At 53.2% G+C, this 17,160-nt stretch overlaps 3 protein-coding genes across 5 annotated transcripts in view; 1 reads left to right on the forward strand and 2 right to left on the reverse strand.

Moving 5' to 3' along the window:
• GALNS (galactosamine (N-acetyl)-6-sulfatase) overlaps positions 1-2,259 on the reverse strand; it is a 65,892-nt gene extending 63,633 nt beyond the window's left edge. For all 3 annotated transcript variants that reach the window (XM_054170033.1, XM_054170034.1, XM_054170035.1), the window contains exon 1: positions 2,134-2,259. In XM_054170033.1, the coding sequence (XP_054026008.1) occupies positions 2,134-2,135 (2 nt within the window). In that variant the 5' untranslated portion in view covers positions 2,136-2,259. The remainder of the gene's footprint in view (positions 1-2,133) is intronic.
• A 47-nt stretch (positions 2,260-2,306) lies between these two features.
• On the forward strand, positions 2,307-6,074 carry TRAPPC2L (trafficking protein particle complex subunit 2L). Its single transcript, XM_009904454.2, has 5 exons — positions 2,307-2,366; positions 3,443-3,615; positions 4,832-4,919; positions 5,048-5,127; positions 5,888-6,074. Exons 1-5 carry the CDS (start codon positions 2,334-2,336, stop codon positions 5,931-5,933), a joined length of 420 nt encoding a protein of 139 aa, XP_009902756.1. The 5' UTR covers positions 2,307-2,333; the 3' UTR covers positions 5,934-6,074.
• A 2,646-nt stretch (positions 6,075-8,720) lies between these two features.
• On the reverse strand, positions 8,721-12,857 carry PABPN1L (PABPN1 like, cytoplasmic). The gene is made up of 8 exons (XM_009904452.2): positions 12,838-12,857; positions 11,739-11,913; positions 11,115-11,223; positions 10,541-10,605; positions 9,957-10,063; positions 9,755-9,842; positions 9,498-9,643; positions 8,721-8,760 (listed from the first exon to the last, which is right to left on the reverse strand). The coding sequence occupies exons 1-8, from the start codon at positions 12,855-12,857 to the stop codon at positions 8,721-8,723; spliced, it is 750 nt and encodes a 249-aa protein (XP_009902754.1).
• Positions 12,858-17,160: the final 4,303 nt, after the last annotated feature.

Raw genomic sequence — 17,160 nt, forward strand, 5'->3', positions numbered from 1 at the left:
TCCACCACTGCCCTGAGCAGCCTCAGCCAGGCCTTGGCAACCCTCCCCTTTTGAGGAAGAAATTGTTCCTCATCTCCAGTCTAAACCTCCCCTGGTGCAACTTGAGACCATTTCCTCTTGTCCTGTCACTTGCTCCTTGGGAGAAGAGACCCACTCACATCTGCCTCCAACCTCCTTTCAGGGAGCTGTAGAGAGCCAGAAGGTCTCCCCTCAGCCTCCTCTTCTCCAGGCTGAACAACCCCAGTTCCCTCAGCTGCCCCTCACAAGACTTGTGCTCCAGAACCTTCACCAGCTTTGCTGCACTTCTCTGGACCCACTGCAGCACCTCAATGTCCTTCCTGAAGTGAGGAGCCCAAAACTGAACCCAGTATTTAAGGTGCAGCCTCACCAGTGCTGCATATGTAAGTGCCAATTCCACCTTCACCACTTCTTAACACAAAACCTGGAAAGGACTCAAGAACAAAAGCAACTGAGCACAACATAGAATCAAAGAATCAATAAGGTTGGAAGAGACCTCAAAGACCATCGAGTCCAACCTGTCACCCAGCACCTCATGACTACTAAACCATGGCACCAAGTGCCACATCGAACACCTCCAGGGATGGGGACTCCACCACCTCCTTGGGCAGCACATTCCAATGGCTAGCAGCTCTCTCTGTGAAGAACTTTCTCCTCACCTCCAGCCTAAACCTCCCCTGGTGAAGCTTAAGACTGTGTCCTCTTGTTCTGGTGCTGGCTGCCCAGGAGAAGAGACCAACCTCTGCCTGGCTACAACCTCCTTTCAGGTAGTTGTAGACAGCAATAAGGTCTCCCCTGAGCCTCCTCTTCTCCAGGCTAAGCAACCCCAGCTCCCTCAGCCTCTCCTCACAGGGCTGTGCTCAAGGCCTCTCCCCAGCCTTATTGCCCTTCTCTAGGCACGTCCAAGAGTCTCAAAGTCCTTCTTAAACTGAGGGGCCCACAACTGGACACAGGACTCAAGGTGTGGCCTAACCAGTGCTGAGTACAGGGGCACATCTTTCAGTGTAAGCTCTTACAAACTCACTCAAATATTCCTGCTTATTTCAAACTTTCCAGATCATCACATCAGCCTTTGAGCTGTGCCTGAATCACTGAGCTTGAGATGTCTGATCATGAATCACAGCACAGTGCCCAATATTTTATTCCACAGACACTGGGAATGGATGTAGCACGCAGCTGAACGTGGAGGCCACCGTGGTAGCATCCTGCCCATCAAGGAATCTCTGGTCTGCAGAAGGCAGTGAGACAGACTTCTGGGGAGCACAAATAAATGCTCCAGACACATTTTCAAAACACAAGCCTTGTCAAGCCCCAAAACGGCTCTTGATGTGCACTCAGGATGTCCAGAAAAGTTTGCAGGACAAGGTTCATAGGGAATCAACATGATGAAACCTCTGCCTCGACAGCAGCACAGCTTTGGACCTACCTCACACGACACAATGCTCGTGTGAGCTCCAGGACCACACCACAGCATCCCTGATGTGCTGCACACACACCAAGAACAGATCACTGAATCACCAAGGTTGGAAGAGCCCTCAAAGATCATCAAGTCCAACCTGTCACCACAGACCTCACAACCAAGTGCCACATCCAATCCCCTCTTGAACACCTCCAGGGATGGGGACTCCACCACCTCCCTGGGCAGCACATTCCAATGGCTAACAACTCTCTCTGTGAAGAACTTTCTCTTCACCTCCAGCCTAAACTTCCCCTAGCACAGCTTGAGACTGTGTCCTCTTGTTCTGGTGCTGGTTGCCTGGGAGAAGAGACCAACCCCCTCCTGCCAACCAACCAACCCACCCATCCCCTCCTCCCAGAGAGCAGCAGAAGGCTGCCCTGCCAAGCACCCATTCCATTCCCAGGGTCTGGGAGAAGGTGGGCCACCACAGGATCACACTCTTACCCCAGTGACAAGCTCCCTATGGAGCCGAGTCCCTGACTTCTGTCAGCCGCAGTGACTCCTTCCCGCATCTCAAGCTCCCACCTGGGAACAGCCCCCCCCCCCCCAATACCTGCTCAGCATCACCCTCCCTCTCCAAGTGTCTTCCTCGCAGTGACACCGGCCCCTGTCTCCCCCTGCGAGAAGCGTTCCCCGCCCCCCCCGGCCCGACTCACATCGTCCATGAGCAGGAGGAGGATGTTGGGGGCCGCGGCGGCCGCGGCGGGGCGCAGGGCCCAGCAGAGGCAGAGGGGCACGAGCAGCGCCCTCGCCATGGCAACACCGCCCCGCCTCACGTGAGCGCCGCCCGTCACGTGAGCCACGTCGGTCACGTGAGCGGCGCGGGGGCCCGGCGGCGGGCGGAGGCGTGGCCAAGATGGCGGTGTGCATCGCCGTGATCGCCAAGGAGGTGGGGCGGGGAGAGCGCCGCGGGGGCCGAGGAGGGACGGAGCGGAGGGCAGGTGAAGCTGAAGGGCACTGAGGAGACGGGGGCTGGGCCGCAGGATGTGGGCTTGACGAGGGCAGTGGGGCCAGGGGTGATCATGAGGCCTGAAGGAAGAGGGGCTGGGCCTCAGGGGAGAGGGGGAGCGAGGGGGAGCTATGGAGCCTAAGGGGGCACAGAGAGGTCAGGTTGAGATGTGGGGGCCTGCGGGAGAGGCGGAATGAGTGGAGCTATGGGACAGGGTGGGGAAGAGGGGCCTGGCCCTCGGGGTGTGGGGCATGAGGGGGACATTGGGGCCAAGTGTGGTCATGGGGCATGAAGAAGGGTGAGTGGTGAGGGGATGGGCCTCGGAGGAGGATAGGGGAGTGAGGTGGTGCTGTGTGACCTAAACAGGGCTGAGCCTCAGGTTTGGGGGCCTGAGTGGGGCCAGGTGGAGCTGTGGGTCCTGAGTGGAGCAGTTGGGCCAGGTGGGGTCATGCAGTTTAAGGAGGGGTAAGGGGAATGGGAATGAGGCTGTGTCTCAGTTTGTGAGGCATGAGGGGTGCAGTACTGGAACTGTGGGGCCAGGTGAGATTGTGGGGTAGGTGTGAGGGAACATGCAAGGTGTCAGGTTGTGGGGATCAACACAGAGCCTTGGCAGACAGTGAAGGCTGAAGTAGTCTGGGCAGGAAGAGGCTGGGAGAGCTGGGCAGGGTGAGATTGCCCTTTGGTGTCCTGTTGCCAGGAGAGCAGAAGGGGTTTGCTCAGAGACTGCATGAGGACAGGCTCTCCTGGGACAACGGGGGGACTGGTCAAGCAGTGGAAAGACAAGCCTTATACAGTGTCTGTGCAAATGATTCTCCTGTTACTAGTGTAGGGTGACAGATCTGCCTCACAACTGCTGCAGGCTGCAAACAGGGGCTGTGCTATGGCAGCTGTGAATGTAAAAGGGTTAAAATAGCTTACCTCTGGCAGCAGAAGTGGGTGAGAGCACCATTGTGGCATCAGCTGTCACACAGAAGAGTGGCTGGGTCCTACTCAGCCTAATTTGTTCTCCTCCTCAGAACTATCCCCTCTACATCCGGAGCGTTCCAACTGAGAACGAGCTGAAGTTCCACTACACTGTGCACACCTCTCTTGATGTCGTGGATGAGAAGATCTCTGCCATGGGCAAAGCTCTGGTAGATCAGAGGGAGCTCTACCTGGGGCTCCTCTACCCCACTGAAGATTACAAGGTGTATCTTTTGCCACACCACTGTGTGTTTATAGGCTGCTGGGAGGGGCTCCATATGGAGAACCTCTCTTCATTCTTGGTGCCAGATTGAAGACAGCAACATAAAATACACAGGCTTGGTCCCTGACCTGTTTGTTGCAGCAAGGTTCAAGTTTGGTGCCTTGGTCAGTTCAGCAGCTGCTTTGGTGCCCAGCCAGGTGGTGCAAAACTTCACCTTTAGCCTAAATGAGGGGGAGCAACACATGAAGAGTGCCTGGTGCAGCCAGACTGAGAATCATACAATGGTTTGGGGTGCAAGGGACCTTTATAAGTCTAGTCCAACACCTTGCAGTCAGCAGGGACATCTGCAGCTAGAGCAGGTTGCTCAGAGCCCCAAATAACCTGACCCTGGTTCCCAGGACAGGGCATTTCCCACCTCTCTGGGTAACTTGGGTCAGGGTCTCACCACCCTCAGCTGAAAGAATTCTTCCCTGCTACCCAGTCTAAATCTCCCTTTTATTTTAAGCCATCACCTCTTGTCCTGTAACAACAGGTCTTGCCAAAAAGTCTGTCCCCAGCTTTCTGATTGGCTTATTTAAGTACTGAAAGGCCACAAGGAGGTTTCCCTGGAGCCTTCTCCAGGCTGGACAACCCCAACGTTCTCAGCCTGTCCTCACAGCAGAGGACTTCCAGCCGCTGTTGTGACCTCATCTGGCTCTGTTCCAAGAGGTCCATGTTTTCTTTCTGGATTTTCACAAACTGGTGGTTAATTGCCAAAGGTCTCAGGTCAGATCACACTGGCTGATAGTAGATCTCCAGATTTCTGCTTCAGTCTCCCCAAAAAACACTTAAAATAAGGTGGCTTTGCCATTGAAAGGGTTGAGAGAGAAACCCTTACCAAGAGAGCTGGTTGAAAGCTGGCTCTGAAACTGACAGTGAGCGAGCCTGACCTGGAGTCAAAGGTGGCACAAGTCAGGTAGAAACAGGATAGCTCTAGTAGTCATGAGGTCTTGGGTGACAGGTTGGACTTGATGATCTTTGAGGTCTTTTCCAACCTTGTTGATTCTGTGACTCTAAGTTATGCAGTCTGCTTTTGCTTACCTCAGTCTTGGTTGTGTGCTGGGCATGGCAGGACCATGGCATTTCCTCTCAGCTTGTTTCTCTCAGCCCACCCTAGGCACATTTCATGGCTTTGCCAGGCTCTGGTGTGCCAGGAGCAGGTACCTTGACAGCTGCACAGATATGGCTACGTGACAAACTCCAAGGTGAAGTTTGTCATGGTGGTGGATTCCTCCAACACGGCACTCCGAGACAATGAGATCCGCAGCGTAAGTGCAGGAAGTCGGAGCGCAGCTTGCCACAGCAGTGGTTTTGTTGCTTCCCCTGATTCATAAAGTGCTGAGAAGCCAAAAAGAAAATAAATAATCCTCATCATGAAACCACATTCCCTTTTCAGATGTTCAGAAAGCTGCACAACTCATACACAGACATCATGTGTAACCCTTTCTATAACCCTGGGGACCGCATCCAGTCCAGGTGAGTGGGTGCATCAGGCCTGATCCTTCTGAGCCTTGTCATCTTTTTGGTCTGTGTCATCTCTCTGGACCTACCTGTGATGTAGTAGGACCCAAGAGAAGAAAGCCTGTGGTTGACCCTTCAGCTGTGCCTGACTCACTGAGTGGAGAGCAGCTCTGCTGTCTTCAGGCTGTTGCTGGACAACAGAGAGCTGATAAGTCTCGGGAGAAGTTACACTGAACTCTCCTTCCCACCTCAGAACTGGTGTTAGAAACATGGATTCAAAAAAGTTAGTAACTGGGGAGAAAAAACTGCCTGGCTTATAGGTAAATGTGAAAATATAGGTAAGGAGAGCAGGTTCAAAAGTGAACAACTGCACTCCACAACCTCTCTGGGCAGCCTGATCCAGTGCTGTGGCACCCTCACAACAAACAAATGTTTCCTCATGGATCTTAAAAGGTCTTTTCCAACCTGAACAATTCTGTAAGTTACTTTATACTTTGCTGAGGCACTTCTACAGCCAGGATAAAACCTGAGCTTCAGCTTAGAATCATTCAAGCTGGAAAAGGCCTTTAAGGTCTAGTGCAGTTTCAAGTCTGAGCTTAATTAAGTCATCATTAGCTCAGCAGATCTTGCTCTAGTTAAAGCCACATGTTCAGCTGAGGGAAAGCCAGCTTGTTAACCAGTTAGAGCTATCATTAGCCATTGGTTTTGCCACCAGAGATCTGCTGCACAGAACTATCTGCTTCCTTCAGCCCACTGTGTGTGTTTACTTCTCCAGGGCTTTTGATAGCATGGTGAACTCCATGATGATGCAGGTGTGCTGAAGCTCTGCCTCTTCCCTTCTGAGCCCTGAGAACATCCCCTCTGTACAGGAGCCTGCCTACCAAGTGATGTAAATATTGCCTGCAGTCTGTGTAATATTTGATATGTATTCTATGTAAAATAAACCTGACACCTGCAAGGTTTGCCTGCATTTTGTTGAGCTTTTATGCCTTCAGGTAACATGAGAGGCAGCTCTTGAGGAAGGTCAGCCATGTCAGAAGATAGTGTGCCTTTATCCCAGCTGCACTGAGAGACCATAGAATCGTTTTGGTTAGGAACAACCTTCAGGATCATCAAGTCCAGCCCTTAACCCAGCACTGCCAGGGCACCACTAAACCATGGTCCTCAGCACTACATCTACACCACTTTGAAATCCCTCCAGAAATGGGGACTCCACTGCCCTTAGCAGTCTGGTCTAGGCCTTGGTGATTCTTCTGGGGAAGAAATTGTTCCTTATGTCCAAACTAAACCCACCCTGAGGCAGTTTCCTTTGGTCCTGTCACTTGTTCCTTGGGAGAAGAGACCAAGCCCCACCTGGCTCCAACGTCCTCTCAGGGAGTTGTAGAGAGCCATAAAGTCTCCCCTCAGCCTCCTTTTCTCCAGGCTGAACAACCCCAGTTCCCTCAGCCACTCCTCATAAGATAGCAGGCTTGCCCAGCTGCTTGACTCAGCCCAAACTGACCTCTGTCAGCATCTTCCTCCCCTTGCAGCTCCTCCTAGTTCTAATTAAACCCAATCTAATTAATAGCAGGTACTTAGAAGAAACAAAACCATCCTAGAAAAGCATCCCCAGCTTCTGGGGCACTTCTGCTCACACTACACAAGGCCGTGCAGCCAACACAGGCATTGAGCTTTCCACATCCCTTTACTCCTGTCCCACAGGCATCAGTCTGTGCTTCAAGTGCCTAATCAGTTAGAAACAACACCTCAAAATGGATAAAATACAAACATCAGGTGGCTGCCCAGCTCCAAAAGACACAAAGAGCCTGGAGACGGCCCAGCCAGCAGCGGGGTGTGGGTTCACAGCGGTCTCACTGCCGATGAAGTTAACACAACAGGATTCATTTATTTTAAAAATAAGTGACACTCACAACACCTCCTCAAACAGACTTTAAATACAGTTAACAACAACGAGCTGCCAGACAAGGGGAGATGAAAGCCCTCAGCCTCTCCCACCATCCAAACGAGGCACAGCTGCGCGCTCTCCCGAAACACCCTCGCGTAAAACAATCTGCGCCCTTCGCTCCCCGGAGACACGAGCTCAGCCTCTCCTCTTCCAAGAGAGTCCTAACACCCCAGAGTCAGGTTTGTTAAAAGAAAAGGAAGCCTCCCGAACTTACAAAGCTACTAAATGAAACATTTCATGCCCTAGGAAAAGCCAGTCTAATACTCCACATCTAAGGGTAGCTGAGTTTTAAGGCCAGGCTGGGCAGCACGCTGGGCGAAACGCAAAACCGACACAAGACAGAGAGTTAAGGCCCCAAGCTTTAAAACAGTTCTTAATATCCTAAGGGGGAGGGAAGGAAAAAAAATACTGTTGGGATTTTTAGCCTGGCAGTGCCCCCTGAGCTGTGAAAAGCTGCTTTAGGAGTCGGTCACATCTGCTACAGCTGAGTTAGAGGAATCCTGGCCAAGGATCCCAAAAGATTAGCGTGAGAATTACATAATAAACCTGGTTCCAAAGCAGCACTTCACAGTAACACTGCCTGCTGGTGTCCCCTCTTCATCACCAAGTTTTTCCTTTAAAAGTGAGCATTTTGAGGGCTCAAACAGCAGAAAGGGGCACTGCCAGGCAGCACCTGCTTCCCAGTGCCCAGCTCTTGAGGTGCACCTTACTCTGGACCCTCTAGTTCAGCTGGGCTCACCTCATCCCCAAATAGAAGACCCATGGTGGGAATGGTGATGGGAGGAAAGAGGAAGATCAAACCAAATTTGCAACAGTGGAGATGATTTTGTAATGCTGCTAGAAATTAACCAAGTTGGCAGCACTCCCTGATCCCTGTAGCTTTGGGATAAAACCAGGAGGGGGTACAAGGGGGGTTTTGGCTTCTGAAATAAAGGGAAAGGGTTTTGTGACACCAAGATAGAGAAGCTCCCAGAGAAATAGCAACAGATGCTTTTCCTTTCCTTTAGATGTACAACAACAGCAGTGAGCTAAACCAGACCCAAAACATCATTAGGTTCCACCCTCTTCCCAAGAGCAAGGTCAGAAACACTCAAAGCTGCTGAAGCAGCAGCTCCCCAGCAGGCAGATCTAGAGCTGCAAACCCAAGAATTTCTGTTTTGAAGGAGAAAAATCTCTTTGGAAAGGTCTTTGGGATCTTCCTACAAACAAGAGAAAGCAGCATCCAGCTCTTGTAGGAACATCTGCCAAAGCTGAGGGTGCTCCACAGGCTTCAGCAGGACAGGTCCAGCTTTGTGGTGGGGTGGTGGAAGACACTCAGACACCTCAAAGCCAAACCACATCCTCCAGCACAGCTCTTTTCTATGGGATGAGGATGAGACTGATGGTCTTGGAGAGTTCTTCCCTTCTTGAAGGAAGCTCAATCCCCCGAGGTGAGCCCCTCCTGGGGTGTGGGCAGGGATCTGGCTGACAGGCAGGTGAGTTGGATCCAGGCCTCCCTCCCGCAGCCCAGCATGCAGCTGCCTCACCAGTAATCCTCATGGGCAGGCAGATGGCATTTAAAACAAAATCAAATCTTTTTTTGGCTTGGATTGGTATGTTTTTAACTCTTCAGTCCTGTCTCCTTTGCAGTCGTGTTGGCATCATTGGGGCAGTCCAGTCCCTCCTAGTATGGAAAATACCAAGGCAGCAGCCTTGCCCGACCCCTAAACAAGAACAAAACCAACATCCTAAAACAGTGGGAAACAGCTACCTGCTCCTCCCCTCCAAGAGCTGGGACCTCCCCTCCTGTCCCAGGTACACTGAACCCTAGCCCCAAAAACAGGCACAGCTCTGGGACCAGTCAGACTGGAAACACAATGACCACCCACTCCATACCCAAGTCCCTGTGCAGACAAGGGGACAGCATCAGATTTTCAGGTGTTTCTTCTAGCCCTAGAGCTCCTCTTCACTTCCTCCTGCATTGCCAAGAGGACCAGGGCATCACTGAAGCTAATCCACAGTGAGTTCCCAGACAGGAGCAGTAGGAAGTGTGCTGGAGAATAGCTGCAGGCCTGCACTGGGGATGGAAGGAATGCCAGGATGGCAACGAGGATGGCTTTGTTGTGCCCTCACCGGTTGCAAATTGCAGTCCTTCCCCCACCTGGCTGCACAGTCCCCCTGAGGTGCTTGTGTCCTAGTTGGAGTGGCCACCCAGCTCCTGTTGACCTCACAGACACTGGGGTGATGCTAACAGCATATGATAGGCAGGAGGCATTTCTAGCACAGGCTTCCAGGAGGATAACTCCTGCCAGAACCCTTCTCCACACTCCCCTCCACACCAGGGTGAGAAGTGCAAAGCTGAGATGCTGAGCACAGCCAGAGCAAAGGATGGCCATCCCCATGCAGGGACACCCTGCTCCACAGAGGACACAAGGAACCCCCCTCCAACCCAGCTGCTCACCTGTACGTCCTCCCTCGCACCCTTGGGTACTGCCCTCCATAGTAGCCTCCCCGCTGGGCCAACCCTCCCCGGAGGTGGAAGCGACCCCGGTAGCCCCCGCGGTCGGTGGTGCTGATGCCTGGCATGTTGGTCCTCTTGGGGAGCACCTGGAAGGCAGGAGATGGCTCAGCTGGTGCTGCAGCACCAGGGTTTGGCACAGCCCCACACACGTGGGGGATGGGTGGATGCAGCACCCCAGGGCCTGATCCAGCTCCTACCTTGATGACACGGCCTCTGAACACACTTTCATCCAGCTCCACCGCAGCCTTCACTGAGCTCTTCTCCTCAAACTCGATGTAGGCATACCTGCAAGAGGATGGGGTGAGCAAAGCCCCAGGCACACCCCACTGCCCCCAAAGGCTGTGGAGCACAGAGCAGCACCCTCGAGACCATTTCTGCAGCCCCTGCAGGCACACTGACCCTTTGGGATGCCCTGAGAACCTGTCACAGAGGATGGTCACTCGGTTGATCTGCCCACAGCTGTTGAAGTGGGACTCCAGCTCTTCTGCTGTGCCTCCATAATCCACCTGCAATGACAGTCCCAGTACCTCCAGCATCACCAGACAGCCCACCCTGGCTTTCAGGTCTGCATTCACACACTATCTCATGAGGCAAAGAGCCTGGCTGACCACATTCACGCCTTGCTGCCACAGCCTCACCATACCCTGAGGTTCAGGAGACCCTTTCAGATGAACACTCCATCCTGGAAACCTAAATCCAAGAGACAGCTCTCCCCTCTCTTTGGGAGAACAAGCAACATCACATGACCTGCAGCTTCCTGGGGGATATTTTGAGGAGCTGACATTTATCTGCAAGTGGCTGAGGATCATGGGCAGATGCTGAGCCACATTCCTAGTCCGGGCTGGGCAGAGGAGAAGCATTTGGGATGGGACCAGTCAGCATTTGGTGAGGGGTGGATGGGCCCCTGTAGTAGGGATCTTAGCCATAAGTCCAGCTGGGCCAGGAGCAGCAAAGTGGGCTCTGTCCCAGGGTTTCCCACTTACATTGCCCACATAGATGGATCGCTGGTCAACCTCCATCTTCTCTTCGGTTGTCTTTGGGAAGAGAGCTGCAAAGACGAAGGGTTGTGCTGGGATGTGCTCTGCCAGATAGATGTCTGTCCTTGCAGGGTTGTTCCCAGCATGGACAACACCAAGGTGAGCCACTGCAAAGCTCCTCAGGTCCCTGGTCACATCTATGTGTGCCCAAATCCCCACACTGCTCCCTTCTCCATCTCCTTGCCTCCTCTCCACCAAAAAAAACCCCACAACACAACAACCCACCAGCTAACTGCTCTACTGAGGCTGTTGGTGCTAAACTCCAAAGTTCAATTACTTAATTCAATTCAGTTTAATTAAATTAATTTACTACATCTGGCTCTGCACAGGTAAGAGCTAAGAGTGGCTATAACCTGTGTTTGGACTATGCCATGCTTGGGACTCCATCCTTCACCCACCTTGTGTGTCCAGTCTCTGGCTGCCCAGAGAGGCAGAGCCACATGCTCTGGCTCCCTTTGCCACCTTGTGTCCCAAAGGTATCCCTGAGGGGGTGACAGCAGCATCCAGGAACAGCACACACCTGCTTCTGAGCTCATGATGAGGTGGTTCTCAGCTTCCAGCTGCAACTCCTTCAGCCTCTCATCCTCCTTCTCCATCTCCCTCACTTTGGCTTTGATAGCCTCCAGCTCCTGAAAGCCAAAGCAAGGTTCATGTGAACAGCACAGAGAGCAGGGATACCCCCACCCTGGACTGGGACCTTTTAATGCTGCACTCCCACCAGTAGTGCCCTTAGGCTGGGGACAAGGGTGAGTTGGGCACTGGGGACATCAGCGTGTCCCGCAAAAGGGGAGCTCAACTCCCAGCTCCACTGGGGAACAAAACTAGGTAAGTATTTCCTTTCCACTGCCTGCTTGTAAAGCAGAGGTGCCCCAGCAGCACCAGAGCTGCTGGAGGGTACTGAAGATTTAAGCTGGTGATAGACTGGAGCTGGGCTCAGCTAGGCACAAATCCCTGCAGTGAAAACTGAAGAGCAGGAGAGTGACCATTCCATCTCCAGCTTCTCAGCTCAGGGATTTTAACATGAGGGGCCTCAAGATCAGTTTACTCTTGACTTTCAGAAGTACTTGAAGTGAGGTGTAGAAAATCCCCCCCCTTTCCTTAGGGAAACAAGAAGAACTGATTGCAAACTGAGCCAGGCACTCACCGGGTCAGGCACAGCCAGCTCCTCTGCACTGTCCCCTTCTGGGTGGCTCAGGTCTGAGTCCTCATCCACAGCTTTCTGCAGAGTTGCCATCTCTGCCACATCCCAGGACGTCTCCTCCCCTGCCATGGATGATGGGTCCTGCCACCAGATCTCTGAAGTGTCCAGGAAGAGAGAACTGGCCAAGAACAAGGGTAAAAAGCCATCTGATAAGCACCATTTCATAGCTAAGCAGACATTCAACACCACCTCAAGGAGAATGCTGGCCAGGCTGAGGATTTAGGGGTACTTCCAGCAGAAGGATGCCACCAAAGCAGTTATGGGGCAAGACCCCAGAAATGTAGGAGTTAAGGCTCTTAAAGCTTTCTCCACACTGAGCCATTTCCCAGCTCAGGAGGGCTACAGAGAGGACCTGAAGGCAGCTCCCTCTGGGTGGGGAAAAAAAAAAAGACAAACAGGTGCAAGTACTACAGTGAGCTGATTGGGAAGGGGAAGATGAGGCAGGGCTTGAGCTCCTGGGCTGCACAGAGGGAGCATCACTGAAAAAAAAAAAGGCAAACCCACACCCTTCCAGGCTTGGACTTTTGGTTTGAGCCCACAGATGGACAAACACTCCTATTCTTGAGCAAAAATGATAGAATTGTTTTGGCTGGAAAAGACCTTTAAACTCACCGAGTTCAACCATTATCTAACTCTACTAAGTGTGGTGCTAAACCATGTCCCTTAGCAACACATCTCTTCGACTCTGAAACTACCTCCCTGGGCAGCCTGTTCCAGAGTCTGAGAACACTTTCAGAAAAAAAAATAAATTCTTCCAATGTCCAAACTAAAGCTCCCCTGGTGCAACTTGGGGCTGTCTCCTCTTCTCCTATTGCTTGTTCCTCAGGAGAAGAGGCTGATCCCCACTGCGCTCCAGCCTCCTTCAAGGCAGTTGTAGAGAGCCAGAAGGTCTCCCTTCAGCTTCCTTTTCTCGAGGCTGAACAACCACAGGTTCCCTCAGCTGCTCTTCGTGGGAGCTGTTCTCTAGACCCCTCACCAGCTCCGTCGAACCCTCAGGGCGGGTCCCAGTCCTTCCCCACCGCGCCCCCAGCCCCGTACGCACCTCACCCGACCTGCGAACATCCTGCGCGGAGCGGCGCCACGTGCGAATTTCCCGCCACTACATCGCGCCTGTCCCGCCCCCGCGCCGCTTTCTTAGATCACCGACCAATGAGGGGCGAGAGGCGCAGCTGGGCCACGCCCCCATGCCGGCAGGGCAGGGGAGCCGGAGGGATTCGAGCCGCGGGGGAGGCAGTGGGGACGCAAATCTGCACCGAGGGATGCCTCCGTGTTTGGGGACCCTCAAGACCTCCCTTGTCTGTGGACTCTACTGGTGGCGCTGGGGAGCGCAGCCAGCTCCCCGCCACGGGGAGAGCACGGGAGCACCCCGAGAGGGTGCAGCATCTGCAGCAGGGAAGGGATATCAGGAAGAAATTTTTCCCCGTGGGGGCGGTGAAGCACTGGAACAGGTTGCTCAGAGACGCTGCGGAGGTTCCCAGCCTGGAAGCGTTCAAAGCTAGGTTGGATGGGGCATTGAGCAAGCTGCTCTACGGGTATCCCTGCCCCGTCTCAGGGGGTTGGAACTAGATGATCTTTGAGGTCCCTTCCAACCCAAACCGTTCTATCTCTGTTTCCATGGGGACAATCCTGAATGTCTCCTGCTGTGGACACCCCTTCTTAGAGCTGCCCAACCCCGGGGCTAGAATGACCCCTAGAGACTTTCAAGACCTGTCGGGGTGCATTCCTGTGTGAGCTGCCCTAGGTGATCCTGCTTTGGCAGAGGGGTTGGACTCGATGATTTCTGGAGGTCTCTTCAAACCCCTGCCATTCTATGATTCTGTGATTCTGAGGCTGAGGATGCAGGGTGCTGTCAGGGGAGGGGGATGAGAGGAATGAGGGCACCCAGGCTATGGAGCCTCCAATTGATATTAAATTGTCTTTATTACACAGATACAGAGTTAAGAACAGACATAACCTGAATCATAAAGTTTACATCTTTCACAGGTCAAACATACAGTACACGTAGAGAAAGCAGGGAACAGCAAGGGGAGGGGGGACAGCATGCCGAAGGAAAGTCCTACCACGTCATCTCTGGGCTGACCTCCCCCCAAAACCCACATGGAGGGCCAGGGCAGGCTGCCACTGTGCCCAACTGGCACTGGTGAGGAGCTCTGGTTTATCACCCCCATGCCCACTCAGCACTGGTGAGGGGCTCTGGTTTCCAGCCCTTCCATCAAGTCCTGTGCCACCCCAGTGTCTCCATCCCCAAAGCTGCCATGGTAACACTGGGACCAGGGTACTGGTGCTGCCCATGCAGCCATGAGCAAGATGGGGACAGTGGCACGACACCTCTCTCCCGGGGCTGTGGCATTTGCTGGCATTGGAGGAACCGCCTGGAGCTGCCACTGTGGTGGGGACACCCCAGAACAGTGTCTGTGAGCCTGGGAACAAGGTGACATCTTGTCCCCAGACTCAGACCCACCAGGATCCATGAGGATACCCCTAGGAGAAGGGGAATCTGATGGAGGAGGGCAAGGAGAGGATGCAGGGGGCTGTGAGGGGCTTGGGCAGTGATGGAGCAGAGCCCAGGCAGGTGTGGGACCCCTGTGCCAGGGTGTCCAGCCCTGCTGGTGGTTGGTACTTTGGTTTCAGCTGGGATTTCAGATTGGGAACATGAGGAAGGAGCTGGAGAGACCCTCACCCACCAGGGATTAGGCCCTAGTACCATGCTTGGCACTAGAGGGGAGCCACATCTCTCCTGCCACCTCCTCCAGCCTGGTGCAGCAACCAGCACTCAGGGTTCTACCTCCCTGCAGGGTCTTGGACCTTGGCAGCCTGTCCCTAGGCCACCAACACCGGCCCCAGCCACGACGGTGAGGACGAAACCCACAAAGTGGAGCTGTGGGCGGCCACAGGGATCTGATCTGTCAGAGGACTGTGCCTGGCGACCCTGGCACCCCATGTCCCCAAGCTGCCCTACAGCCACCGCCACGTCCTTACGCCACCAGCACCTCATGGCTGCTCATCCATCAACCATCTCCCAGATTCCACCAAGCCACCAAAAGACACATCATGGGCCACGTGTCCCCTGGCTTCTGATGCCCCAAACACCATTTTGGAGAGAAACCCCGTTGAAGCACCCATCACTCCCTGGCCACCACGGTCCCCTCCGTGTCCAAATGGCTCTAGCCCCACGGCCACTATTTCTTTTTTTCCCCCCCCTTTTTTCTTCCTTTTTTTTTTTTTTCCTTTTTTTTTTTGGGAAACATTTCACTTTAAAGCTGTCATTCTGGTTTGGATGACTGCTAAAGCTGTGCCACCTGTCCCCTCCCTCCCTTCCTTGGCTTTTGGTTTCAATGCAAGGTTGGGGATATGATTTAGTAGTTAAAAAAAACCCAAACAAGCAAACAAAAAAAACCCAACAGCAACAAAAAAACCCAACCACCAAACCCAAACACCACAAAACAAACAAACAAAAAAAGAAAAGAATGAAAACAAGAATAAGAATTGCAAATAAAAGCAAACCAGAAGGGAGTGGAAACGAGAGCAGATGCTGTGGGGCTGCCCTCGTCCATGATTTCCTGATGAGGTGGAGGTAGAGAGGCAGAGCCCTGGTGCAGAGAGGGGCCAGGGACAGGTGGGGACACGCAGGGACACGTGTGGTGGGAAGGGCAGGGAGGGGATGGACACCCCCAGCAGGTGCATCTGCAATACTCTTATATATTACCTCTTCTCAGGAAATGTAAGAAAAATAGACAATATTACATATGTCACATCATAAATAAAGTGAATGGTCACGCAAGGGGCACCTGGGAAAGCTCCCAGTCTCAGGGGGGCACCAAAATCCCTCTGGAGGGGATGCACCAAGATCTTGGGGTGCACAAAACCCCATCCAGAGGATGCACCAAGACATTGGGGTGCACAGAACCTGCCTCGGGGGATGCAACAATGTCTTGGGTTGCACAGAATCAACCTGGTGGGAATACATTGAGGTCTTGAGGCGCACAGAACCTCTCTTGAGAGACGCACTAAGGTCCCAGGGTGCACAGAATCCCCTCGGGGGAATGCAGTAAGACCTTAAGGTGCACAGAAGCCTCCTGAGAGGATCCACCAAGACCTTGGGATGCACAGAACCCCCTGGGAAGGATGCACCAAGGTCTTGGGGTGCCCAGAAACCTGCAGTGGGACTTGGTGCCGGTGGCACGGGGCTGGTACCATTACCTTGGGGGTGTCCCATGCACCAAGCCCCATGCTGTGGCGCAGCGTGGCACAGCCATCACAGAAGACAACCACAACTGGTCCTCTGTGTGACTGGCACCACCACGGCCTTTGCCCAAGCCCTTCCTCCCTCCTCCTCCCCTGTGGAAAACGGACAGGATGGATTTTTGCCAACACAAATGCTACGGCTCCTCTGAGCACTCGCCTTCTGCTCACCTCCAGCCTCCCTACCCCACACCACAGCCACCAGCGCCTCCTCATCACCTTTTTATTTGGCAAATGTCTCTTATTATTATCACTATCATCATCATCATCATCACCATTATTATTATTAATAATTATTAATTTTTTGGACCTCTGCAGAACACTATTTACATTCACATTAATGGACAGCACTCCTGCCCCAAGCAGGGCTTCCCTCCTCCTCCTCCTCCTCCTCCTCGGAGCCGAGGGACTTTCCGTATTGCACTCCTGTCCTCTGGGCTTGGTACAGTGAGGTGACAACCACAACACCATCAGCATCAGCCTCGGCTGCCTCCTTGGCCAGGGGGGAGCTGGAGCTCCCTTTCCTTTTTTTTTTTTCCTTTTTCCATTTTCCTTTTTCCTTTTTGTTTTTCTCTTTAGTTTTTCCTTTTTCCTCTTTAAAATCCTTGCAAAATAAATCCAGCGTGGGATAAATCCAAGAGCAGCCCAGCAGTGAGGGGCTTGGGGGAGATGGAGGGAGTCAGGCAGAGAGGGATTGGGAATGTCCAGCCACGGGTAGCCCCCTGACGGCTTCAAGAAGGGAGAAACCCCAAAAATCTGTCTTTTTATCTCTTTTATTATCCTCTTTTTCCATTCTCTTTTCCCTGGGTGGCGGCGGGCAGAGGTAGAGAGGTGCCGGCTCCAGCTGCGCCCGGCCAGGGCGATTCTCAGACACCATCTCCCCCTCCCTCCACACACACCTGGTGGGGAGCTTCACTTTAAACCTCACCCTCTCCCACCCCCCTCCCCTCCCCACCCAACCCCCCCCCCCAAAAAAAAAAACCCTCTTTATTTATTTCTTTTTTGCTTTATTTGAATAAAAACTCTTTAAAGCCCCTGGGGGCGCATCCGTCCAGCCTTGCAGGGAGGGGAAGGAAACGACAACAGAACGAAACGAACTTTGGCAGTGGAGAGACGTTTGGAT

This window comes from Dryobates pubescens, chromosome 19, assembly GCF_014839835.1.
Source record: "Dryobates pubescens isolate bDryPub1 chromosome 19, bDryPub1.pri, whole genome shotgun sequence".
Lineage (NCBI taxonomy): Eukaryota > Metazoa > Chordata > Aves > Piciformes > Picidae > Dryobates > Dryobates pubescens.